Source organism: Python bivittatus, unplaced genomic scaffold (genome assembly GCF_059951505.1).
Source record: "Python bivittatus isolate LINGU-HERP-01145 unplaced genomic scaffold, Pbiv_v1 ctg000480_np1212, whole genome shotgun sequence".
Lineage (NCBI taxonomy): Eukaryota > Metazoa > Chordata > Lepidosauria > Squamata > Pythonidae > Python > Python bivittatus.
This window is the reverse complement of record NW_028277075.1, coordinates 30,971,655-30,999,452: the sequence shown is the minus strand read 5'-3', so window position 1 is coordinate 30,999,452 and position 27,798 is coordinate 30,971,655. Positions and strand designations below refer to the sequence as shown.

General features: G+C 37.9%; 2 protein-coding genes across 5 annotated transcripts in view; both read left to right on the top strand.

Moving 5' to 3' along the window:
- GARIN2 (golgi associated RAB2 interactor family member 2) overlaps nt 1-7,174 on the top strand; it is a 28,733-nt gene extending 21,559 nt beyond the window's left edge. The window contains exon 6 of one of the 2 annotated variants that reach the window (XM_088145621.1): nt 3,659-7,174. In XM_088145621.1, the coding sequence (XP_088001747.1) occupies nt 3,659-3,735 (77 nt within the window). In that variant the 3' untranslated portion in view covers nt 3,736-7,174. The remainder of the gene's footprint in view (nt 1-3,658) is intronic. The other variant, XM_025164259.2, reaches the window with a different exon arrangement.
- A 1,867-nt stretch (nt 7,175-9,041) lies between these two features.
- PALS1 (protein associated with LIN7 1, MAGUK p55 family member) overlaps nt 9,042-27,798 on the top strand; it is a 60,883-nt gene continuing 42,126 nt past the window's right edge. For 2 of the 3 annotated variants that reach the window (XM_007424498.4, XM_025164257.2), the window contains exon 1: nt 9,043-9,300. The gene's annotated coding sequence lies outside the window, so the exon portion shown is untranslated. Of the gene's footprint in view, nt 9,301-27,798 lie in introns of all 3 variants that reach the window. The other variant, XM_088145620.1, reaches the window with a different exon arrangement.

Genomic DNA, 27,798 nt, shown 5'->3' with positions numbered 1-27,798 from the left:
ACGGGCGGAAAAACAGCCGCAGACCATGTGGCATGGGCGGAAAATGGCCGCGGATCTGGTTCGTACCCCAAGGCGGAGTTCGCAAACCGAGGTAAATTTTTGCGGCCGGAGCTGGTCGCAACCCGAAAAGTTCGTAAGCAGAGGCGTTCGTAACCCGAGGTACCACTGTATTTAAACATTCCATAATATCTCAGCACAGAATCATTTTAAGCAGCCAAAGCCAAAAACAAAAACAAAATAATAAATGTTAAAGACTACTTTTCTTCATTTTTTTCTCTACAGTTGTAAGTTGTGCCATTTAAAATTACACAGATCTGGGATTGACTATTCAAACAGGAATACATTTATCTATATGTTGTGCTTACACACAAATTTGAAACAGTGTAGTGTCTATGGAAGTGGAATTTTGCTGATCAGTAGGGCTCCACTAGGGAGCACCAACACGTTATCCAGTGCTGTAAATCAAATTTGTATGATCTTCACCCGTAAACTATTGAGTAATAAAGACTCAGTAAGCAGGCTTCTGCACACAGGGTGTAGATTCTGTCCAATTTATTAACTCAAACTGGGCCAAGGTCACAGAAGGTATACTCAGACAATGAGATCAGCAGCCATCCTCTTCATCTAAAGCAGTATTTCCCAACCTGGACAACCTTGATAGGAGTGCATTCAATGCCTAGAATTCTTAGCAATGGCCATGCTGTCTGGGGAATTCTAGTTGTTGCACACATCTTAAAGTTCTCAAGTTGACTAGGGAAGTGAGATCTAATATGAGCCATACATACTTTCAAATACATGTATATAATATATGAGTGGTTTATGAAACAAGTATCCATGAATCATACGAAACAGCTTATATATTTAATAATAGCTAAATGTCTTTTAAAATATTCATGCACCTCATTCTCTTTTTATTATTTCATTCATCTGCCAACTCTTGAGGACTCTATCCATTTGTTTGCCTATATGCATTGGTGCCTGCTCTGCTTTCTTCAGAATTTTTCATATATAAATTACTTTCCAGCCTGTCAACCTAACCCAGGGAGGATAACTTCTTAGCAGAAGTAGGTTTTTCATATGGGTCATTACCATGCTTTAGGATCTGTATACATCTATACTCCCAGAAAATAGTCAGCTCTATCAATTAAATGTTCATTTATTAAAGTCATAACTAGTGACTAGGAGATTGGTCATCAACTTTCATTATTCCCAAGCACATTTTCTCTGCAGAAACAAAGAAATCAGAAATCAGAAAAATATTCATTCTTTAATAGGAAGCTCTAACTCAAACTGAATCTCCTCAGCATTAAAATTCTATCTTTTAATTTAAAAAAAAACACATTCCAACATGGGGCAACTACATTTTTGTGCTTTTATTCTCCACCCCCCCCCCCTTTCAAACCAGACAGTGACTCACAGGCAGGCTTATGAAAAGCCAATCCGATAATAGAAGCGATCCTATAGTACTACATCTGACCCTCATGACAAGGCAACCTGACATTTAGATGGGAGAAAACATGAGAGAGGCAAAATACAGACATTTCCTGAAAAGGCCCAGGGTAGAAAAACAAAATCAGTGACAGATATAAAATACTCTTAAAACTGCTGACTTTTGAAACCGAGTTATTGCTTTTTTTAAAATTTAAGCCAATCACAATTATCTTTACTGACTTAATTCATTACATAGCAAATTCTTTTCATAGTACAGTTTCTTCTGAATATTTATGTTCTATGAGCCTAAGAATAGTAATTCAAATCCACATTCCTATTTCTAAGCACTTATCTCTACAAACCTTTATGAAACCAATCCTTTAAACATGTGAAGGAATGTGTTGACATGAATAGGACCCCCTGCCTATCTACACAATATACATTAGAAAGAACACAGAATGCAAATGGGGTAAGAAGTGGAGCTTTCTATCACAAACTATCAATGTAAATTGACAGAAATGTGATATGTCAGGTACCCAAATACCTTGCTTAATCAGATAACGAAAAGCAGGCCAGTGTTCAGATTTTATTGTCAGTAACTTTATGTGCATTCTGCTCAACATAAGTTAAATGAGGGTGATGGCACTTCTTAGAACCACTTGTAAGTTTTTAAAAATACTATATTGTAAATATGACTATGTGCAATTTATGCAATGAACATTAAATTACATGGAATTAAAATTCTAATTAAGGTAGCCACAGATGATGATGAAAAAGTTTAATGTTTCTACAACTTAGGCCCCAAATAAAATTTAGGTGATGCCATAATGGCAAGTCTGAAAATGAGATAAATCTGTTGTTCAAAATTTTAAAAAGTATAGTCTAGTATCAAATTCTCTAGCAAAGACCAGATTGAACTGCATGTGAAACAATATGAAGGAGTACAAGACCCAAGTCAGAGAGAAATTTGCAATATAGATAGCCCTTGCTTAACAATGATAATTGGGTCCAGAATTTCCATTGCTAAAGCAATACGGTCATAGAGTCTGACATCACATGACCACATTGCTTAATGACAGCAATCCTAGCAGTCCTCGTTGCTGTTGTTAAGCGAGGATCACGGGTCCTTAAGTGAGGTCCTCACATGACTGTAACTTACGACTTTCTGCTGGCTTTGCACAAACAATGTCAATGGAGAAGCCGGCTGGAAGTTGCAAGTCCCCGGCAGCTCTCAAGCAGGCAAGTGGGTGGGAGAGTACTATGGAGTGAGGCGGGGTGGGGGTGGCTGCAGCAGAACTCCTTGGGAGAAAAAGTCATGGGAGCAACTTGCAACCTTCCCTGCCGGCTTCCCCATTGACTTTGTTTGTGGGAAGCTGGCAGGGATGGTTGCAAATGGCAATCACGTGAGCACAGGACGCTGCAGCTGTCATAAGTGTGAGCCAGTTGCAAAGCGCCCGGATCGCGATCATGTGATTGCAGGGGTGCTGGGACAGCCAGAACTTGAGGCCCAGTCATAAGTACCGCTTGTGCAGCATCATCGTAACTTTGAACAGTCGCTGAACAAGTGGTCGTTAACAGAGGACTACCTGTAGCACCTAAGAGTATATCAAAGTTGCAGAATACAAACAGGTTTCAAAGTCACAAAATTTCAACAGATGGCAGGATTTGCCCTGACTCTGTCTGGATTTGAAAGCAAAGTAAGGCCAGGCCAGATGAGTATTTTTATGAGAGACCACCAGGACTGGGAAATTGAAAAACATTCTGCAAAATGCAATGGCAAACCACTTCCACATTGTTGCCAAGAAAACTACAGGGTTACATCCTTGTAGTCACTAGGACATGGGCTTGATTCAAGACTGTTTTAATCTTTAACAGTATACTAAAATGCTGCACCTAATTTTAGAACTATATATTAATAAAATTCATTAGAGTAGAAATATGATTTAGGTTTCCCAATTAGAATAAACTGACATTCAAAGCAAACAAGGAAAATTGAGAAAAATAACAGTACCAAAACTAAAAGGATATTTGCAGTTTTGTTTTGCTTACTAAATTATCAAGAGTCCACAATAATGTTTTCTGGTACTGAAATAAATAAATAAATGTGGATATGTATTTATATTTGCAGATCACTTCTATAAATAGTCAAAAACTGACTCTTTCCTCATTATCTTTCTTTTCTCTCCCCAACCCTTCTCCACACCATTGCTTTTTCTTGCTGCACCAGATTTTTCAAATTCTTTAGTTATTTCCAGTGTCACTGTTTTCCCTCTGATTAACCTTTCTTTCCCCCTTCTGCTTTAAGTCATTGTGCTTTCAAAAATTTACATTTTTCTCACACCTTGGATTCTCTACTGCATTTCACATTTTCCCCCACGTCTTTTTCCTCCGCGTATTTTCTTGGATGAATTCTTCTCAGTACATGCATGCAGTCCCTTTCCCATTTCTTTTCAGAATGATGCTTTCCTCAGCTTTTCAACATCCATAAGATCTACTTTTCAAATTGCATTTCACAGAACTATCATAACTATTTTCATATTATACCAAATAACTGAGATACACAACAGCAATATGTAACTGATAAAACAGCTGATGTTTTAAAAACTGTTCTTTCAACCTAGTAGATATCAATTCTCCTGTATCTTTGAAACAGACAACTGAGAACTAGCTTGTAAACAGGTATAGTTCTAATTATAAACATTAATTAGTGACTTTAAAAGATGGATAGTTGACTGTAGCTAGGAAAAACAAAGGTCAGTTTAGTCTAAATCCCTGAAGCCCAACCTACCCAATCCTGCTGTACATACACACTTCCCTTCATGCTTTTTCTTTTATTTCTCCTCTTTTTCTCTTACACTTTTTAATCTGCTTCTCTGGGCTATATTTTCCTCATGTTCCTCCTATTTTTTTACAGGAATCCTAAAAAATATCAGTCAGTCTGAACTACTTTATTACAAGTAATATTGAAAAAAATGTGCTGTCATATAAATGATATGAAAAGAAACTAAGCTGAAGATGCCAAGTGAAAGAAGAAACAAGGTGATCAGATGGAAAATTGAGAGAAATTCACAGACTGTACAATTGTTCTCTTCCAGTATATTAAACTATTGAAATATTAACATGCATTTCGTTTTTTTAAACATTTTACCCACAAGAAAGAAAGAAAAACAGGTGTACCTGAATACTACTGTTAATCTATTCTGATTTTTTTTATTATTTATCTACAAAATACAGAAACTAAAAAAGCAAAAATGCAAAAGAAAATCAGACAAATTAAACCAGACTTCCTTCACAAAAGAGTGTATAAACTACTATTTTATTAATTATTAAAGATTTATCATTAATAATTGTTCTCACAAAATTATATGATCTCTTTCCACATTTTCTGGTACTCGTTTTCTAATAACAAATGTCTTTTAATATTCTAAAGGCTGCTTTCAAGTTTGTGTTATTTTAAAAAAATCTGTTATTTCACAATATGCTTTTTAAATAATGCTTTTATCTTGTATATTAAAGGTAATGATGGATATTTCTTTCCCCATCATCTATAAATGATGGTTGTGTGGATTTCTTTCTAATGTTTTGTGACAAAACATGTGCACGCTTAATATATTTCCCACCATTTTACATAATTTATTTGGAAATATCTTTGGAAGTCTATTTATGATAAAAACAGTTGAATCAGAAGTCCACCTGTAACCTGTAATTTCTTAATCATTTTTCTATTACTTTGTATTAAAAAATCTTAATGATTCCTAATTTTACAGCGCATTAAATATATTTTACTGATATACATGGTCACTTATCAAACAAATTTGTAAAGCGCTATAGCCAGACAGGTATACCGTCATCTATACAGACATTTTCTCCAATTTGAATACAGTTTGAATCTATAAAAGAAATTGATTGGTTTATTCAGACAGTACAATAAGCTAGGGCTTCTTTACTCATGGTTTATGGAATAAGCCATATTTGGTTGGTTTCATAGAATACATGAAACTATAAATAAGCAAACCACATTATGGCTTAACCACTGACTTTCCACTTCTAGCATGGATCCTACCTTTTTCCAAAACTACTCCTAACACTTCTCATGAAATTTCATGAGCTCTTACCTTGTCTATATTGTTGTGCTTTCTCAACTTCTCTGGGTGTGGAGAAATTCCAGAATTAGCATCCTTTGGAAGAAAGATTGCTGTAGACTTTTTAAAAAATGGTTTTATTCGTAAGTATACAAGAACAGCATCAATGAAAACAAGTAGAAGATGTAGATTTGCTTCCATTAAAAAAAACTGAAGAGAGATACTGAGTAATAGCAGCAGCAGTTGAAACATGAATAGGAGTGCCAGCAGTTGGAACCTCAGATGCCTGGAGTGAAAATATGGACTAATTTTTCATTTCCCCTACTGCCTCTCCTTTTGCTGCCGAAGTACTAAGAACCAATTTCATCTTGATCTGATATAAGCATTTACTGGGAAACAGGAAATGGCCTTGTTTTTTCTAAATGTCAGAAACTACAAAGCCTTGACCCTCAGGTTACCAATCAAGCATTTTCCAGACTCAATTTCATTCAACAGTGGGGATCTGGAAGCCCAGGGATGCATGTGCCCCATTTTTATCTTCTTTGCTATCCAGTTTTTTCACATCCTCCAGAGTTTTTCTTATAAGTATCCCCTCCCCAAAATGCCACAGATAGCAGTACTTGGTTGATCTTGTCCAATCTTATCCAAGTTAGACAGGGTCACGCCTAGGATGAGAGTCCTCCAGGGAGTCTACCACCACTGTAGATTAGACTGGGAAGTTTAAAAAAAGCCAGAAGAAAATAATAGCAAACCACTTCCAAGTTGTTGCCAAGAAAACTGAACTGTGAGTCATGCTCAAGCCAAAGCTATCTTAAAATTTGGGGGGGGGGGGCGGGGGGAGTTCTGCAAAACTCAAAATTCTACCTGAACCTAGGAAAAATTCTGGCCTTAGACCCATCTGTGCCATGGCTCCACCTATTTTTCACCATTATCCCATGAAATCCTCAGTCATCTCAACACATGGAGTACCATTTCTAAGCATCAAAGTGGCCCACTCCCATCCACTTCTGCTATTACAAAGCCTCACTGGGATTATGTCACCTCAGGCTCATATACAATTCTGAAATTATGCCCCCCTTCCAAAAAAACCCCCTGCATATCTATTTTTGTGCCATTAAAGCTTCTTTCAGGCCACCTGGAGTCATTTTATTCACAGTTATTATTGTCCAACCAGTATGAAGTTATATCTTTGTGTCTAAATTTGTTTCCTATTTGTAAAATACATAGTACATTGACCTCACCAGTTTTATCACTATTAGTTTGGTTACAGTTTTTATTTGCTGTCTCCAATTGTCTTTCCTTTTTTTTTTTTCTGTTTTAATTGATCAATGACCGTAATAAAGTTTATTGATTGATTGACATTAAGCCTTCTCCTTGTTCTGAGAGTTCAACTACTTTAAAAAAGTACCAATGAGTTCACTGGGTTTTACTTCCTATGAAGTAGGTCTAGAATTGCAATCTAAACATAAGCAAATTCATTGCTCATTTGCTGTACTCCCATTCCTCTTGGTGTAATGCAATGTCATCAGATGGATGTACTTGCAAAGATAAATAGGATTATATCTGAAGTATAGCCCATATTAAATATTTAACACCCTGGTAATAGCTACCTCCAGCCTATCGTGTACTCATTTAAGATTAACAGGCTTGAAGAGGAGATATATGGCCTAAGTGAAATCTCCCCACAACTAGCACATATCCTCCCTGTCCTAGTAATGGCCTCGGAAGAGGAACAAAGGCATGATACCTGCACTGTGGGCAAGTTCAAACTCTACACCTGGCCCTAAACAAGCCTTTTTAAAGACAGAACTGGAAGCAGAGGAATGGGCTGCTGTAAAATTGGCACTGGCATTATTCATCATTGCACACTGAGAACACTGGCTGTCTCTAATGGTTTAATTTATCATGGGTAGCTCAGGTCAACATCAGGTTTATTTTAGGAATTATCAACTCTGTGTTTGTAAATGTATCCAAGAACAAAATGAAAATGCCTGAAATAAATTCTTAGGAAGCAATATAACAGTTCTGGCAGGATTTTTTTCCCCGAGTTAGCAATTTTCATACTAGAATCTAGGTTTCTGTTTAAATGTTATTTCATTTGTTTAAAATATAGAAAAAACAATTTCTACCTCTTTTTCCTTCAGAGAGCAGCAATATCAAGCATTTTGTCTTTTGATAGTTTCTTTTTGCAGATTTTTGTCTCTTTTTTACTCAAAATACTAAAGCAAAGCAATGTAGATATTGAATGTTAAATCATGTTCTGTAACTCTTGATTTAATACCCAATATACTAAGTCATTTCATGAAATTCACACCATTAAAAAATAAATCCTGAACATAATACAAAGAATATTCTTCAACAAGGCAATAGGTAGAATCATGTGTGAAACAGGAATTGTATTCGCTGTTGGCATTTTCCAGATTGTATTCTAAAAATACAGGTAATGTGTCATTATGAAAAGTTCTGCAATAAGTGAATTATTACATAATATACAGTAGTAGGAGTGTTATAGGCTGATAGTTCCTCTTTAGCTTACTGGAAGAATAATGTGCTGAAAGGAAGGAGAAAACGTGTGTGAGCAAGAATGGAAGAACACATTTTCTCCACTGCCATGTTCACAGATGGCACATACTCTTCTTGGGGCTATTTTAGTAGAAGTGCATGGCTGGAGAGAATGAAAAATATTAAAAATAGTTTCCCTCCTAATTGTGATACTTTTTATTTATTAGTTTAAGCTATAGTGACCATACATCCTTTATTATAAAGGACAGTCCTTTACTTCAGAATTTTATTTTTCAAAAACTCACTTTTGTCCTTTGTCATTTATTTTGTCCTGTAAAATGGTACCACTTAATGCACAGTCCGATTGCAGAAATCCTTTTTAATAGTTGCTTCTTATAACTTTATTGCTTTTTAGATATTTTTATTACAGTATGTGTTTCTGTAAAGTTTTTCTTGGTTTTGCTCTTGAAATTTCCTTCGTAAAGCAAAGTTATAAACAATTAAAAAATTTTATCCTTGTGAACCTCTTTCAGATTTGTCCCTTTTTCAGGTTTGCTCTTTATCTTTTCCAAGAAAATATAGTCACAGTAGTCTAAGCTTACTTAGCTTATCCCCCGAGGGTCTTCTTTCGCAAAGGCGAAGACTGATAGAACCATTTCACTAATTAAAACGCTGACTATTAAAAAGAGCAACGTTTAAAAGCCTCTCTATGCGTGGCCACTTAAAAGCACGAGAAGTATAACCGGTCTGGACGCTGTCGTCACCACGGAAATGCAGCTATGAGAAAAATCACCGCCCCAATTTCTACCGATGGGGCAGCTGCCTACGCCACCCAGAAACCGACCAAAGCAGGACGGCGGTCGATCAAGGAAAACGGGAGAGGCGTTGCCGAGGGCGGGGCAAGCTCGCGCTGGGCCGCCGCGACGTCACGCAAAGCTCGGCGGCCCGGAGCAGGCGCACCTCCCCAACCACGCCTCACGCCCCTGCGAGGCGGGGCTTCAGCCTCGGAGGGCGGGCGAAGCTGCTGTGCACATGCGCGCGAGGTGGGGGGCTAGTGGGACGGCGGTTTTGTGGCTGGGCTCTGGCACGGGAGGCGGCCGAAGTTACGGCGGTTTGCTGGGTCTCGCTCTCCGGCGGCGCGCGCGCGGGGCAAAACCGGGGAGCTTCTCCTTCGCCGCTCGCTGCGCCTCATACTGGGAAGGCTCCGGACTGGAGTGGGAGCTGCGCGTCTCCCGCCCTCGCGTGGCGCCTGGGCTATGCCCCGTCCGGCGTTGCTGGCGTGAAGGTGAGGCCCCGGTTCTCCTCTTTGGTCCCGCTGCTGCCCGACAGGTGCCTCGGCAGGGGCCGCCTCTAGGGCCCCCCGTGGGCACCAGACGTTCGCCCGACTTACCTTCCTTCGCCGCCTTTGGGAAGCCTGTGGTCCGTGGGGTCTCCTTCCAGTTTGGGGGCCCATAGGTTGCCGCTGATCTCCCCCCCCCGCACTCCCTTTCTTACCCCCCGGGTGCTGTGCGCGCGAACTTTCGTCGGTGTCTGCCTGGTTGCCTCCTGCCCTCTCTCCCCCAGCCCCGCCTTTTCACCTTGCTTTTTCTTCCTGCCTGCTTGTGTTCGTGTTTTGGTAGCTCGCTCTTGCTGTCTCTGCCTGAGTAGGAATTGTTGGGGCACTTTCACGTCCTGATCTTTTTCCTTGAATGTTTACTAGTGGTTGCCTTTATACTACTAATAGTGTTAATCCTGCAGTTCTTGCCAGGTATGTGGGACTCGCGTTTTAGGCTGCTTCCCTGGGTGCCTGGCGTGAAAGAGGGACCAAGTTAGTTCCTGTCTCTCGGGATTCCTGGATGCAGCTATTTCTATTGCTGCCTTGCCCACAATCTATTTCGGTGTGTCCTGCCCTTAATCCTGCCTTACCCCTTTCTGTGACCTACTGTAAGTCTCATATTTGGCGAATTGGCCTTGTAAAGCTGTTAGTCCTCACCTGGTTTTTGCAAAAGGAATTATGACCATATGCCAAACCACACTGCATACAAATTTTTATAATTTTTCTGTTGTGACTTAATGTGATGATCAGTACTGTAACTCTAAGAAAAGTTGGCTTAACAAAATCATTTGTGAAAAAACTTCAGAGAACATCTGTTTTGCCCCACTAATTGTATCCTGATAATATAAGTGCAAAAGCTTCAAGATAATTCCTTCATCCACAATTGGTTGTGCCAACTCACAAAAGTTGAAACAATTTAATCTTTCCTTAATATATGCCTGCATTGACATAACTGTAGTGGATGAGTTTTTATTATACATTAATGATTTCTCATTTTACTTTTCTTAAAATAAGAGCAGTAGATATAATCCTTGCTGTTTTAAGCCAGATGTCCAAAAAGTTTCAGGTTTTAGTAAAGGTTTGCATTTAAAATATTTTGTTTTTCTTGAATTACAATCCTTTTCTTTGTGTAGTACTTGATAGCATTATTTAGGACTATACCACATGTAAAGAAATAGATTTAAAGTACTCAGATGAAAAGTAGCTGTATTTATTATAAAAGGAACATGTAAGCATAGGCTTATTTGTGGTACAGTAGTCAAAAGGCTTAGCTTTGTCCCTTTCTGTTCACAAAGGCTGCTATTTTCACCTGATCTCAAATAAATGTAAACGCAAGTGAGGATAACAAGATGGAGCATTGTCTTTTTAATTAAACATTCCTGAAAAGCATCTAAAGGATATATTTTTAGATAACATATTGTCTGTTGATGTTTATTCTCTTTAAACTGATTAGTCAGTTAATTATCTGGTGAGTTGCTATTGTCAGAAGTGAAAAGATAAAGCAATATTAATGTTCATTCTCTGTAAAAAGATATTGGGCTAAGTGTAATAGTTAAAGGCCTATTAATTAAAAAGCATTTTGTTGAAATCTGCAAACTCTTAAAAGCAGATGATTTGAAAATATCAGTGCTTATGATTTGTTCCATATCAAATCAATCAAGAATGTAAGCAAGTAATGCTCTGCAAAAGAACTCTGACTAGTGGGGTCCAGAAGGCAGGCCTTCTCTGCTGTAGCCCCCACCCTTTGGAACATCTTGCCCCAGGAGGTGAGACAGGCCCCTTCACTCCCGGCCTTTCAGAGGGATTTGAAGACCTGGCTCTGCCATCTGGCCTGGGACGGGGAGGGAGGTCATCAGAAATGGGGTTGGCTAGCCCCCTAGAGGCCTGGTGTTGCTTCCATCGGCCTCTTGGATTTTTTCTCTTCCTTCCATTTTGTGTAAATGTGTTTTTCTTTTTTATAAATTTTAATTATTTATTTATTTGTTTTAATTTGATGTAAACCACCCAGAGTCCCCCATTGGGGGGAGATGGGCGGGGATAAGTCTGCTGAATGAATGAATGAATGAATGAATGAATGAATGAATGAATGAATGAATGAATGGACTTCTTAATACACAGATCAAAGTTTCTCATGCGATCCCTTGTTATGCATACTCAGTGCTGCTTCCAAGATAAAAGTTTTGAGATTAAAAAATATAGTCCTTTCCCAAATAATGTTACTAAGACATTATAGTAAGTATAGTATAGGTAATCCTTACCTACCAAGAAATAAGTTAAATTGAAATCAATGGGATATGTTTCTGAGCAGACATGCTATGGGCCACAAACACGTATAGCCTCCTTTGATTTCAGTATGTCACGCTATTGATGCTTATTTATTTAATGTATGTGGCCACCCATCTCATCTGCATGACTCTGGGTGGCAAACAATTGAAAAAAATAAAAACACACTAAAAAAACAACCAAAATTAAGAACAACATGCTTAAATCTCTAATTGAAATAAGTACTTAGTAATTTATGGGTCATGCTGTCATTTGCATTGGTTTTAAAAAGTGGTGATTTTATTGCTGTCATATTTAAACTGGTTTGAATAATGATGTTTGGAAAGGCAGCTGGCTTTCTTAAAATATATCAAGTTCCAATACAGCTTGTTTGCTTTTGTATTCCTGAATTGTTGTTGGACTTTCCTAAGCTGGATAAAAAATGGTGTTGAAATAGTTCTAACCATAAATTAAATCTAACTCTAGCTCACACTTGGAATCCTTTATCTGTCCTGGGAAATACTTTCGTAAGAAATTAACTGCTTATTTATTTAAAAGGTTTATAAGGCTTCCTCTTTACAGTTTGTGACTCTGGATTGCATATAAAAGATTTTAAAAAATAAATACATTACAAAAGGAGGAAAATAACTTTCTTTATTCTTTTTCCATTTTAATAAGGAAAGTTATTCATTTTTAGTTCAGACAAGATGATGAATCCTAAATTTAATCCCTTAGTAAGAGTATTTTGGCATTAATGAGCTAAGAGCTGATCAGTTAAGACTGTTTTGTTCCTGCTGGATGGTTTGATAACTCAGACTACAGTACAACCATTGAAACAATCTCTTCTCTCCAATCATCTAAGGCTTAGAAGATCATCAGTTAGCAATGTGATCTGAAGTTTGGACTTTTATTTTTTTTTTATAATTTCCAGTTGCAGGAACTATGAAATATTATAATAGTGTATAATGCCGTGTCATTCAGCATATAGCTAGCCATCAAAACTGGCTCCATGTAAAAGAAATTCCCCTCAGAAAAGTTTATATATATATAGTTAACTGCTCTTCAGTTTTAACTTCCAATTAACCTTTGATGGTGTAAGCCACGCATACAGCTTTCAAAATTCTTACTAAGAATAAGCCATGAATGTGAAACTGCAGAGGCCAGAATAAGTAAGACATAGCTAAATAAGGAAACAGAGATATTATTGGAAATAAGAATTAGTCATGTAGTTTAATTATCACAGTAGGTTTGATACATAAGCTTTAAATAAAATAAATAAACTTAACCTTTGCTATATACCTTTGTAGATATAAATTGCTTTTACTAAGTGTTGATGCTTTGTGAAATATTATCCAAATAAACATGAACTTTAGGACTGGAGGAATTTAATGGTGATTGTGATGATGAATGCACCTTTCAAGGATGAACATTTAGAGCAGATTTCATTAGTTTTGACTCCTCCCTCAGATATGGACTTAACCTCCAGAATTCCTGGAGAAGCAGAAACTAACCCTAACCCTAACTAAAAGTTTCTGCAGGGTAGGTTTCCTTTTTCTTTGCTTAAACTTTGAAAGCAGAATACAGCTGGAATGAATAATGTCTCCCTGTGGATTTCAGTTAAAATATTAAATGCCTACTTAAGTCTTTCAATCTGAAACAACATTTAAAATTCCCTACTTTATCTGAATCTGGTTTAGGGAAAAGCACACTTTCCAATCCATAGCAAGCAAGATACATACATATATATATCCATGATATTACTCCTTTGCATATAAATCCATAATATGCAAAGAAAGAGTGGAAAAAGTATAAGAGGTAGTAAGTAAAAGAAATTAATAGACAGTAAAAGAAAAGGAAGTCTAACAAAATCTAGTCCACATTATGATGATAACTCTTGCAACCCATCCTTGCTTCCACCACGTACATATATCAAATCATAGATTGGGTTTTCTTTAATCGTCTTATCTTCTCTCTTTCTGAGAATCTTATACACTTTATCCAGCCATGTCTTTCTTGGTGTTCTCCTGCCTTCCAACCCATTCATTGCCCTCCATATATTTTGATCTATGATTTGATTCTCATTCATTCTGTCTATATGATCAAAGTAACTGAATGTAATTCTTTCTACTGATCACTCATTTTTATATTAAGGCCATATTAATTCATTATTCATGTGTGCCCCTCATCTCCTATTTATCACACACAATTCTTAAGTAACCCATTTCCTGCTGCATTCAACTTTTGTTTCTCCTGGCATAAACAAACCTCACTTCCTTATAACAAAGTGGACAGAAGCCTAATCTTCTAAACAGCTGTTTTCAGTTAATTTCAACAAATATTCATTCCTCAAAATGGACCACTAGCTTTCTACCAGTATTTTCATATTTTAGTTTTTTTTTTTTTTTAAATGTAAGTAAACAGAATTAAAAAATTCCTTCAGTTTTTCCTGTCAGATACAACTGCTTGGATCTTTCATGCTGTCATACTCCTTGTTCTGAGGATGCTAAGGATAACTAGAAGAGCTGCTTTAGAAATGTTCAAACTAAAGAGGAAATAAATGTATCAGCTGTAAAATGCTAACAGGTAACAAAGAAAAGTCAGAGCTGCTCAACTTCTATTAGGTTTAGTCTTCTCCAACAAAATACTATTTGTTCCACAAAAAACTGAACAACAGGATTAAGGAGTTGTACTTTCTCTCCCTGCAGCCCTACTCTAGTTTCTTTCTCTTCTTTCCTTTTCTTCAGTGCACACTTTTTTCCCCAGTTCACTCTTGACACTAACAATGATTTGTCTCATAGTCAAAACATATCATTTGTCTCACAAATACCTACAGTGGAAGAATGGATTATCAAATTAATGGACTTAGCTCAAATGGCGAAGTTAACAGGTTTAATAAGAGATAATACTATTTCTAAATTTGCCTCCTCATGGGAACCCTTCCTAGATTACGTGCTTGGGTTGGGAAAAAATGACGCTTTGATTGTGGGATTTAATGAGATGGTTTGTGTTAATAGAAATAATGTGAACTTGGATTAATTAGTGGTAAGATATTAATCTTTTTTTAATTTGTACTTATATCTGTATTGGAGATAGTTAGAAGTCACTTTTCGTTTCATCTTTCTATCTGTTCTCACTATTTTAGTTTTAGTTTTTTTCTTTTAGTTCTATTTTCTTTCTTTTCTATACTTTCTGATTTGTATTTTAACTGTACTTTTTATATATTTTAATAAAAGCTTTAATAAAAAAAATCATTTGTGACCTTTGCTAATTGTGGGCAGTATGCCACTAGTGCAATTTGAGTTCAATTATACTCTCAGCATGCTTACAATATTCTGTGCTAACTAGGATCTCTAGAGTCTATCTTGCAAGCCAACATGCTGTTGTCTGCATAGCACCAACTAGGAAGTGTGTGCAATATATTGACAGATACTCAGGTTAAGTGTTTCTGTTGGTTGTATATGTTTAACACTATAGCCCAGCCTTTCTCAGCTGCAGAACTGTAGGGTTCCATGAGAGATCGTGATTGAAAAAAAAAAATTAATTTTCCATGTCACGCAATGCTAGCACTTGCAATGGTGGGAATTTTTATGCGCCAGGACTCAGCTGCTAGCCTGCCACTTTGCTGCTGTTGTAACACTGTAAATGTGGATTGTGTAGGTTAGAAGTGAGTTGTATTGTGAAGTGTTCGGGTTGTTTTAGATTTTTCTGCAGAGGTTCCCTGAGACCTGAAAAATATTTTAAGGGTTCCTCCAGAGTGAAAAGGTTGAGAGAGACTGCTTGAACCAATGAGTTACCAACTATAGTGGCTAAAACAAAAGTTTGCTTTGGATTGCAAGCGTATTGGCTACAAGGAGGATGAGTGGAAAGAAGAGAAGTGGAGGATGCTTGGCCTACCATACTCTCCAGAGAGGACTTCATTGTAAGTGCGGACCACCTGTGCATGAGAAAAAAAAAAGCCCACTCATGACCGGACTACTTCTGAACAACAAGAAAGAATCTTGGGATTACAACGTGCTATACATAAATCTTTTTTCAAATATCAGTGCTAAGTGCTTCATTCATTTATTTAGGACTGCTTTATGGAAATAAATTTTAGGAGGAACCCTGGAGGTAGAGTTGGTTTGTAAAAGGGCCCAACTGATGAGGCACATCAACTCCACTTTAAAACCTCTGGGAAATAATTTAAATAAGCAAATAAAGAGTCATCAGTTATCATGACTCTTCTTTTCTTACAGGGGCAGTTACACCCCTTCTGGCCTTCCAGGGTTGGCTATCTTGTCCCCTGTTCCAAGGAGTCTTTTTCTTCCCCTGATTACAGGTAGTCCTCACTTATTGACCATTCATTCAACAACCATTTGAAATTATGACGGTGCTGAAAAAGTAACTTTACAGCCCATTTATGACTTTCTCAGTGTCCCTCAATCATGTGATTGCCATTACAGTCAGTACATGTTGTCCTATGCCTGACTTGTGTTTTTTTCTTCTTTTCCTCCATTGCAGAGCAGAGAGATTAGAGAGGAAAAGATTGCAAGAGAGTAAGCTGTTTGATCTTCTACGCATCGAAAACGATGCAATCCAGCTGGCATCTTGGGGCTGGCAGCCGCAGGCACACTATGCAAACAGCCTACAGTACTCTCCTGAAATCTCTTTCTCTCCAATCTCTCCGCTCTGTTGGGCGGGGAAGAAAAGACAAGTGATTTTGGTAGGCAATCTCCTTTATATGACCCTCCTCCCCCAAGTGGAGAGATTGGAGAGGGAGAGATTTCAAGAAAGTAAGCTGTTTGCTCATTGAAAATTGAACAAATTGCACATTGAGAGCAATGCAATTACGCCAGTAGTGGGAAAAGGTTAGGCAAAGATAGCCTACTTACAGAAACCACTTGCTTCCCCCCCCCGCCCCACAGAATGGAGACATTGGAGAAAAAGGAATTTCAAGTGAGTAAGCCCCTTTGCATAGCATGCCCATGGCTCCCAACCCCAGGCTGTGGTGCGATTGCCTTGCTTTCAATATGTACAAGAGAGCATGCAAGCAGTTGAGCATGCCAGAGGGCAGGAGAGTGGTTAGGAGGCAAATAAAAGTCAAAGGTGTGAAACTGAGTAGTCTTGTCTCTTTCCAGCTGCAAAGCACAGTGACAGTCATGTGATTTCCCATTTAGTAACTGCTTCGCTTAGTGGTGGAGTTGCTGGTCCAAATTAGGGTCATAAAGTGAGGACTACCTGTACTCTTTTGTAAGGGTCTGAATACTGTTTGTGAGCTATTGATTGTATTTCGAATCATTTAAACAGTACCAATAGAGGTGAATTTAAACAGTCCTAAAGCAGTTTATGGTAGTTGTAAAATATAATGCATAAATAAGTTATAAAATATGTTGCCACAATATGAAATATTGCCATTTATGTGAATTATTTTAAAAGAGGATTAAATTAAGCCATGGAAGAAAAAGCTAGGAATTCCTGCTAATAATAATTATGTATTACCTTCTAAACTGGAGGAAGTATATCTCTAAATAACACTTGCTGAGAAAATGAGCTTGACACTATTGCATTCATGACACGCTTGTGATTTTCTATAGATGTTTGTATGGTTACTGCAAGAGCGTAATAGCTGTTGCTGATCTTAAAAGTGATGTATGTATGTAAAACAAACTTTATGTCAGGTTTGAAATCCCAATTCATGGTGCTGGTATCAGTATAAATAGCTGACTCAATTTTCAGTTGATTTTTAGTTTGGAAATGGATTCACAAGCTTATTACATCCAATTTCTGTATCCCTTGCATTTAAAAAAATGGTAATTTGTATTGATTTGGAACAATATTTTTGTAATACATGCATATTTGTACAGTTAATGTAAAATACACTATTTCTATGAACTTAGATATGTTTTTATATGCAAGTTTTGATAATAAAGGTAATGTTTTGAAAGGTAAAGTTTATGAACTTTTTGAACCAATTATTAATTTAAGAAACATTGATTCAATTGTCTAAAAATACATGCCAAATTAACTCCCCAAGAATCTCCAATACTTCTGCATAATTAAGCCCTTTGTTGGTTATAGCTAATAAATGCAGAATATATTGTATTCGATAAGGCCTACTCTAAGAGTTAAAAAAAAATTATGGCTAGAGATCTTATGGTACTTAAATTTACAAGAGGCTAGGGTAGAAAGGTGGTACAAAATTTGCTGGCTGCTGAATTTCTTGACTTGATGAATTGTAGCTCTTTGATTTGTCTATCCTTTTTAAATATGTCAGCTTTATATATTTTGTATTTTTTTGTGTAAACTACGTAACTGAAATGCAAAGCTAGCTGGTCATTGTCTCTTCTCAAGCAAAAACTATATTGGGAGGCAAGTAACCTTATCTGTGCATTATTTGCAAGCTTGGGTCAAACCTGCATGAGAAAAAGAGTAGTTCAGGTTTTCATAGCTCCTATTGCAGAGTGTCATGTAGCATCCCTGCACAGAACATACCAAAGCCAGTCCTCTATGCCATGTTTCCCTGTGAAGATGATAATGCTATCAGTATATCTTGGTACTCATAACTGGCTACCCTGGCTATTACTGTACAGCAGCAACTAACATTGTCATTATATTGTTGTTTTTGGTGCTATGTTTGGTTCCTTTGAGTCAATCTTGACTCCTGGCGACTGCCAGCCCATACAGTTTTCTTAGCAACATTTTCAGAAGTAGGTTGCCATTGCTTTCTTCTTAGGGCTAAGATTGGCCCAAAGTCACCTGGCTGGCTTGTGCCTTAAGACAGGACTAGAACTCACTGTCTCTCAGTTTCTAGCCTGGTGCCTTCAATCACTACACCAAACTGGTTCTCATTGGCATTGTTACATTCCTGCACAAAAGGACAGTGCAGAGACTTCTATGACTGCCTGTTTGATAGGACACAGGCAGCTGCCAGCTATAATTTTTGGCTTGTCTACTAGGATCAGCCAAAAACTGATGATCTCTGAAGCATTTAAAGATAGTAGGTTCAAGTTATATTCTGCTTGACATTACAGTGAGTTAATATGTAGCTACTTCAACTATCCTATAGATAGTGCAGTATCTGAGATACCTTACTTACAGTGAGGATTTTTTCCCCCAGTTTATAACATTTACTTTCTTGATACTCACTTTGGGTGTGGTGGTTGAGATTCTGTGTGGCCCTGAAGGCTTTTTCAAAAGATAGAGTGTAAAAAAATATCTATATTTTTTTAACTTGCATGACTGGTTCCTTGCAGAAATTTAGGTGGGTCCTAGAATAATACATCAGGCAGCACCTTAATGCTACATCAGGCAGCGCCTTCCCACACATTTAAATCAATCATACTGAATAGAAGAGATCCAGTGCCTTGCTATGTTTTATTCATTAAGTGACTATATTTTTATTCTGATTTTCAGAAATCTGTCAAGGTGGCTGATATCAGTAAGAGCAACAGGCCTTATCAGGAGGCCTCTACATCAGTGAAGGAGGTAAAGGCAAAAGGTAGATGAGGAAGATCATTTCCAAGCTGAAACTAAACAGCCAATATTTATATCCCGTTTTAGACTTGTTCTTTTCTTTGAATGATTATTGGTGGACTCTTATTCCTATGGTTATAACCTGAATTCTTCTTCCCTTGACTCCTGCAGTTTTAAGAGAAGAGCCTAATGGAGATATGATCTTGCTGGCAAAAAGGGAAAAGCAAAATTATATAGATTTAGATCTGGCAGAGAAAGCATGTTGCAGGTACCATCTGCCAGGGACCTACATTTGGTAGGTCCCAGGAGGTGGTCCTTCTCTGCCGTGACACCCACCCTATGGAACATTCTCCTCCCCCCCCCCAAAGTCAGTTTAGCTATCATTCTAGAAGTCCCTCAAGACCTGGTTATATCCCCAGGCCTGGGGGCTCCAGGGAACCAGACATTTTTAGATGGCTCCACTGTGGTTGATCTTTCTACTCTGTCCTTGTGGTCTGTATATTTTAAATTTGTTATAGTGTTTTTCATGTGGAGTCCTTGGGGTTCTCTGAGCTTGGTTGTTTTCTTGCAGACGTTTAATTACCTGACTAGGTAACATCTTCAGTAAAGTGAAGATGTTATCTAGATGTTCAATGAAAATCTTACCTAGTCGGGTAGTTAAAACAGTTTAACCCTGAGCTACATATATTTTCTTCTATTAGTGTTTTTCATTTTTTAATAATGACTTTTTATATTCTTATAATGTTTTTATATATTTGTTGTTTTTATTGATTATTGTACACTGCCCAGAGTCACTTTTTGCGAGATGGGGGACATATAAATGTGATTAATAAATAAATAAAAAATCCATTCATGTCCTCTGAGTTATGGATGTGACAACTTTTATATCTAATTCAGTCAAAATGTATAACAAATTAAAGCTGTTTAGACTTCTAGTTTTTGACTGTGGCTAGTTGTTGCCATTTTTTGACTAGACGTCCTAGCTTTTATCTTGTATGCAGTACTACTTGAGTCTCCACATGTAGCTTCTTCAAGAATATAAAGCAGACTCCCAACTATCTTGTTTTTTCAGCTGTGTAAAGTTAAACCTGTTTCAGTAGCACGTTCTTCTGTCCAAAATAACAGAAGCCTCATAACTGGTATTAGTCCTGGATTAGGGAAATGTCTGTATGCTGTGTCTGCAAGATCCTTAGACGCGTTGCTATAGGGATATCCAAGAAATTCAGGCCATACAAGTGGTTTGCACTGATAGCCACAGGATGATTTTTTTTTTCAAATATATACATGCAAAAGTGGTGGGAGAAGAAGAGGAATAACTTGATGTAATTTGTCCTTAAGGCAGTGAGACTTTATCACTTTTTTGCTATCTTTGTGTCACTGCAGTCATTGATTTTGTGCCTACATAGAGATAATTTCGGATCTTTTTAGAACTAAGCTAGCATTTTGGCAGGCTGCTTGTTCCCACTCTTGAGTATTGGGTTCAAGAAGGTATGACATCTGTCTTCTCACTTAGTTTAATCATTGTAATAGCAGAACAGCTGTGGAAGGAAGGTTATGGTATATTCTGATATCACCTTGTCAACATACAGTGTCAGTTTTCTGTGGCTGATCTACAGATCTTTCCAAAGGGTTTGTAGCCTGATTTCAGAAGAAACTAGACAACCCTGTGATCCGTTGGGTCATTGTTTGAGAGAAAAGTAGTGCAGTCTGATGTGACCAGAATGAACATTAAATTTTAGGGTGACCATGTTTTTTTTACCCCAATGCTGGATGGTCTTGTGAGCCTCCAATTCTCTGGTGCCACCCCTCTCTGCAGAGAGGCTGGGCCTATTTGAAAGCCCATCCCAGGTGACTAATGGACCTAGCTGGGTTCCAGAGAGAGCTTGGGGTTATTCCGGAAAGTCTGCTACTTGGTTCTACTGAGGCATTGGTGACTGCCTGGAATGAAAGAGCGGCTGCAGCTTTGGATTGGATTGCGCCTGAGCATTCTCTCCATACCCATGGTTTTCGGAGTTCTCCATGATATACAGAAGAATTGAGAGAGCTAAAAAGGGCTATAAGAGATGCCTAGAATGCTGCTGGTGGAAGACAGGGAGCGAAGATGACTGAACACGAGCTAGAGCTGCTATTAGGGCCTACCTCATGGTGGTAAGGGCAGCGAAACTAATTATTTCTCTGCCCTTATTATGTCTGGATAGTCATCCAGTGACCCTATTCTGGGTGACTCGGTCCCTCCTAGAAGGGAATAATACTGAAGTTCACCTACAGGGTTGCTGTGAAGAATACGCCAGACATCTGGCGGATAAAATCACTCGTGAATTCACCTTCGAATGCCAGGACAGGGCCCTTACAGCTGCTACCTCGGCCACTTGTATGCTAGATCTATGTCCCTCCTGGCTTGTTAAAGCTGCACAGGAGGGGATGCATGGTTGGGTATGGGTAGTGGTCAATTCATTGTTAAAGGAGGGAGTGGTTCCACTGGCTCTTAAGGAGGCGGTGGTGTGGCCCTCCTTAAGGGGCCTTTGCTCGACCCAACTGATCTGGACAGCTTTTGTCCAGTTTCTAACCTCCCTTTTTTAGGGAAGGCGGTGGAGAGAGTGGTAACGTGGCAGTTGCAGAGGACTCTGGATGAAGCGGATTATCTGGACCCCTTTCAGTCAGGGTTCAGGCTAGGTTTTGTAACTGAAACGGCATTGATCACACTCTTGGATGACCTTTGGCAGGAACAGGATTTATTTATTTGTTTGTTTGTTTGTTTGTTTATTAAATTTGTATGCCAACTCAATCCAGGATTGATTGATGTATTTGTTTGTTAAATTTATATGCCAGCCATCTCCCCCAAGGGGGTAGTGCATCCAATGCGGGTAGTGTATCCATCTTTGCTCTTCTTGACCTCTCAGCGGCATTCGATACCATCAATCATGGTATCCTTCTGAATTTGCTTCTGGAGTTGGGGGGTAGGTGGCACTGTGCTGTCTTGGTTTTCTTCTTTCCTCTGGGGTCGATTTCAGTCAGTGTCGATGAGGGGGAGAGATCCAGCCCATGGCCCCTATTGTGTGGGATGCCTCAGTTCTCTCTCCTCTCCTATTTAACATCTACATGAAGCCACTGGGTGAGGGGACCCAATGGTTTGAGTGAGGTACCATCATATGTAGATGATACCCAGTTATATATCAGCACCCCAGGCCCATTGATTGATGCCGTGGATGCCCTATCCCAGTGTCTGGAGGCCATAGAGGCTTGGATGGGGCACAGTGGGATCTGACTCAATCCAGGCAAGACGGAGTGGCTTTGAGCATTTGGTCCTCCTGAAGACAAGGTTTTTTCATCTTTGGTATTGGATAGGGTAGTACTGCCCTAGACAGACCTGGTGTGCACCCTGGGAGTCCTCTTGGACTCACAGCTCCTGCTCGAAGAACAGGTGGCAACCATGGCTAAGGGGGTCTTTGCACATCTTCTGGTTGTGTACCAGGTATACCCATTCCTGGACCAGGAGGCTTTCCTCTTAGTCACTCATGCCCTCATTACCTCCCATTTGGATTATTGCAATGTGCTCTACGTGCGGCTGCCCTTGAAGAGCATTCGGAAGCTTCAGCTGGTGCAAAATGTGGCTGCATGGGTAGTAAATGGTGCTGGATATATGGCACATGTAACAACACTATTTCGGGACTTGCATTGGTTACCAGTGTGTTTCTGGGTACAGTTCAAGGTGCTGATTGTCACCTTTAAAGCCCTGCATGGCTTGGGACCGAGTTACCTAAGGGACTACCTTCTCCCAATAGTTTCTACCCATCCAATTCAGTCTAGTAGATTGGGGATGCTGCAAATCCCATCAGCCAAGGAATGTCAGCTGGCGGGGACTAGAAGTTGTGCCTTCTCAGCCACAGCCCCTGCCCTTTGTAACATTCTTCCTTTGGAGCTCAGGATGGCCCCAACACTGCTAGCTTTTCGTAAGGCTTTAAAAACCTGGCTGTGTGTCTGAGCCTGGGGTCCCGGAAGTGTTAAGGGCTCTGTTACCTGGTTGCACTGTTGATTTTTATGTAATTTTTATGATAATTCTCGGCTGCCTATATGTATAATTTGTAATGGTTTTAATGGTTTTAATTATTGAAATTGTTCACCGCCCAGAGTAACTTGAATTGAGATGGGCAGCTATAGAAATTGCCTAAAGAAATAAATCATCTAAGAAGAGTATATATCATAAATAGAAAAATAATTGTAGTGGCAAATGAACTTCAATAATAAGTCAATATTTACTTACCTAAACAGATAAACAAAATGACCACGAGCGGGCAAAAAAACAGTGGGAGCAGGAATGACTTCTGACTTCTTGCTGACTTCCCTGTTGACTTTGCTTATGGGAAGCTGGCAGGGAGTGTCAGAAATCACAATTATGTGACTGTGGGGATGCTGCAATGGCCACAGCTGCGAATAAAACTGGTCTGAACATTGTGGAAATTTCAGTTACACAGGAGTAATGGGTCCTGGATTTTTTATGCATTCCTTAAGTTAGCAGTCTTTAGGTACCTTGATTTAAAAATTGTTGCAGTATAATCCACCTTTTGGGCTAACTTGAGGGTACAGACAGACAAATAGATAAATAGTTTTAGTAGCGTATAGATGTTTTAGATGTTGACCTGCTTGTGCTACTAGAGAGCAAAGTCCTTTTTCTCTGGGGCAAAAAAAAAAAATACGTAAGAGAAAGATAATTATGTCTGAGGCTTGCAAAATAGACTGATCTCATTGCACATTCTGAAAGTTCTACTCAGTGCAAAACAAGTTGAATGAAACTAAACTGATGACTCAGAAAAGCCACTCCTAACTGAAGTGGGATAGCTGACATTAAATGGGTGAAAGTCCCTTTCTTATGAAATTATGAAATAGTCAGGAGTGTCCCAAGAAATAAATACAGTGCTCTTTATTTCGTCTTGCAGATACAGAAGAACATAATTCTTTCCCTTGTTTTATTGTTCTGCTGTTTTTAATGTTGTATGTCGCCCAATGTAATAAGAGTCTTTATTACATTGGGCTGCCTTCTAAATTTCACAATGTAAGTTTACTATATTGTAATTTATTCAAATGGCCAAATTTATACAGAAAGAGAAATAGTAATCTGTTAAATTTATTCCTACTCCTGTTATACTTATTAAATGAAGGGAACCACAATTATAATATGTTCAAAAGTAGATAGGGCAGTAATCTTTTGGGGATGCATTCATTTGGATTTCTGCTGTACAGAAGTAAATGGCCTAAGTGAATCTTTCCAATTCATCAAATCTGGAGGACCGTGGAAATAGATCTGCCTGTTCTGTTGACATTAGTCTTACATTGTCAGAAAGAATTTGTTGGATTATTCTGAGAGGGTTACTTTGTTTTACTTTAAGAACTATGGTAACAGTAATTGCTCTTTGGGATAGGCTGGTAACATGACTTAGGCCAGGTTTTTTAAAAAAATTACTTCTGGGAGTGGTGCTCCAAGTGATTGGATTACTACTTCCTGGAAATCCTCTCTAATGTAGTATCAAGTTTAAAAAAGCCTCCCACATCCCACCAAGTAGCATCATCCTAAAGTATATATAGGAGAGGGAAGATTTCTTTCTCTGTTCTTTTTGGAAGTGTAAGAATTTCAGTGGTGAAATCTTGGTCTTCAAACTTATTTTTTAAAAATGACAAATATGAAAGAAATTTAGCTTTTTTAGTATGCTGATGGAAGAGATGGTTTAGTTTGTTAACATCCAGTAGAAGTCCATTGATTGTGAATTGGAGAAAAATGTTACCCTGTGATAATTAAAATAGTCTAGAGTCTTCTTTAAGCAGTTACCCTTATTTAGCCAAGACCATAATTGAATAAATATGATTTCGAAGTATCTTTTGCTTCTATACTGAGAAGACTTACTGATTTTTTTCCCTGCTGATCACAGTTAAACAATTTGATTGCACCCAGTTGTTTTGAAGTATAGTTTCCTAAGAATTGACCATGCTGACTATGGTGTATGAGAAATTATAGTTCAAAATATATGTAGAGTACTACATTGCTTTCTCCTGCTCTGGATAATTCTTCACATGCCTTTTTTGAAGGGTTATAAGGAACTGACACTTAATTCTTTAGAACTATGTGAATTGTGTTTGATAATGTCAAATGTAGTCTCATTGTTTTTTTCTAAAAACTGAAAAACAGATTTAGTCTGTTTCTGCTTAAAATACATATTACCCAGGTTGGATAATTAATGGCATTTCATTGCAGTGAAAATTATTTGGTAAATGTGTAGAATTTTTTTATTTTGTATGTTTAGATAAATTCTGTATTAAATCAATATTGCAAGTATCCCTTGAAAGAAACAGCCAAATGTTTAGTACTCCACTATTTAAGATTTCAGTAATAACTACACAGCATCCATACAGCTGATAAATTTTTCTGAATCTATTTTTACATGTATAACATAAAATGAATCCTCACCTGGGTCATTTGGTATTCAAGCAGTCTCAAATGGCTGAAGTAAATAGAGCAGATAGTTTACGTGCTGTTCTTCAGAGGTTTTGGCATCATTACTGCTACTTACTAGGGCACTTCAGCCATTTGCCAACAGACCTGATAGCAGCTAGTTGAAGTATATTGTACAGCTATGTATCTGTGTAACATCTAGTTTTCTTTTTAGTTTAAAAGGTTAATCTCCTGAAATCTTAGGAGAACAGTAGAGAGGAAAGGCTGGATGCAACTTCATGATGTAATTTTTTTTTCTGTAACAGCTGGGAAAGCTGTTGCTATAGAAACAAACATTCAGTTTCAGAGAGTGCCAAAGGAATGCTAATCTGGCCTAAATGAGAAGTTCCAGCTGCTGCCTAAAGGTGGAGAGGCATAAGAGAGGAAAGAAAGAGTAAAATCACATACCGTTATTTCAGTATCTTTACAATGCTGGCACCATAATTTCATATTGATAGTAAATACTGTAGTAGCAGAAAATAAGTCCTCTGTTAATTTAGAGATTTCTCGCCACCTAAATCAATATGTAAATCAATTTCCTAGATTATCCTGGATTAAAATAGTTCTAAATTAGTAAAATTAACAGTGAGCAAATCTGACTAGGACCTTGGCTCTTTTTGTCACATGCTAAACATATGTGTCCTTTTTTTGTTTTTAGATTTTCAGTAAGCTTTTTGTGTGGCTAGCTTGGCTTCTTCTGTTGTGTTCCATTTTGTCTTCCATTGGAATCATTTTTAATTGTGTCTTTAGCATCCTCTTTTTTAGGGACTCACATTCCTCTTGAACTTCTTGTCCTATTCTCATGTGATGGAATCCAGTTACTATTGCTTAATTTTTATTAAAATCCACTGTTTTGAAATTCAGCAAAATTGTTTGACTACACTCAGCTTTAGTTTCCTTAAAAAGTAAAGAATTCCATCATCACATTGCAATTTCCCTCTGGTGTTCCTATAATTTCTGCTTCCTTTACTAAGTCTTCCTTGTTCGGTTAGTATCCAAGTGAAGAATATCCTCTTGTGCTTTCCTACAGAGTTTAGGGAAACAAAGATACAGGGATAGTTTACATTCTCCACCATCACTTCTTCCCTCTTTGGAATGTCTGTTATTTGCTTTTGGAAAGCATCGCGCCTTTTCCTTGACTGGGCAAGTGACAATAGACATCAAGAACAGTAGTGCTTTTATTCTACATTTTTTTAATCCAGATGCTTTCTACAACATTGCCAAGCTCATTAATTAGGATTTATGAGCTGCAGTAGTTATCTATAACACATAGTATAACTCTTCCTCCCTTTCTCTTGTTTCACAAGGTCTCATTTCTTTCCCTGAAACTTCAAAGAGACTGTTTATTCTGCAAGGGCTTGAATGCTCATTTGGATTTCCAGTCATGCAGAATATCTTCTATGTCTCTTTTACTCATTGTCACTCTTGTCCATTGGGCTGCTTCTTTGTTTGATTGTTCTTATGGAGAGTTGCTTCTGTTGTGGGTTCCTGTTGTAGCACCTCCTTTCTTTGATTTGATCAGTCTTACCCTCTCACATCAGTTGAAGTGTGACCACTCATTGCTCAACTGCTCTGACACTTTCTGCCATAAGTTTCCATTTGCTACTAGCATGTTTTCTCAGACAAGATTATAACATGCAGGCTATAGCTTAGAATACAAAACTGTGGTCTTACATGTATTGAATAAGTAGTGATGATGTTTATGAGAATTACACATAGTCCTTATTCTGATTAGTCAATATTATGTGAACTGGAGATCATCAGAGGTAAACATTTAATAGCTGGCTTCACTCTTTTCTGTTTCAGTGCATAGTATTAATTTAAAGCTGAAACATTTCATTTGCAGGAGGACTTTTCCTTGCTCTTATTTCAAAAGGAAATGTATTTACCAGGACTTTGCTACAATGAAGCTAGCAATGTGCAGCACTGACTGAGTTCTTTTTTCTAATGTCAGGACCTTAGAGAAGTGCTAGAAGCCCGAGAGTGTCATTGGGGACCTTAAAATGTGAATTCCATGGTCTTAGAGCATGATTAATAATTAAAATAATTATTAATGATAATTAATACCCTCCTATGAAAATGAGTTATTTGAGTGATTCACTGTTAAATATTGGACATGTGTTCGTTAGGGTTAGTTTCTAACATTGGCTTTTTACATACATCAATTTTATATACATCAATTTTATAACTAGAGGGTAATACAATGAAAGCATACAAAATTTGTTAGCATAAGCATACCTTATTATCTTATATATACAGTACATAGGGAAGTG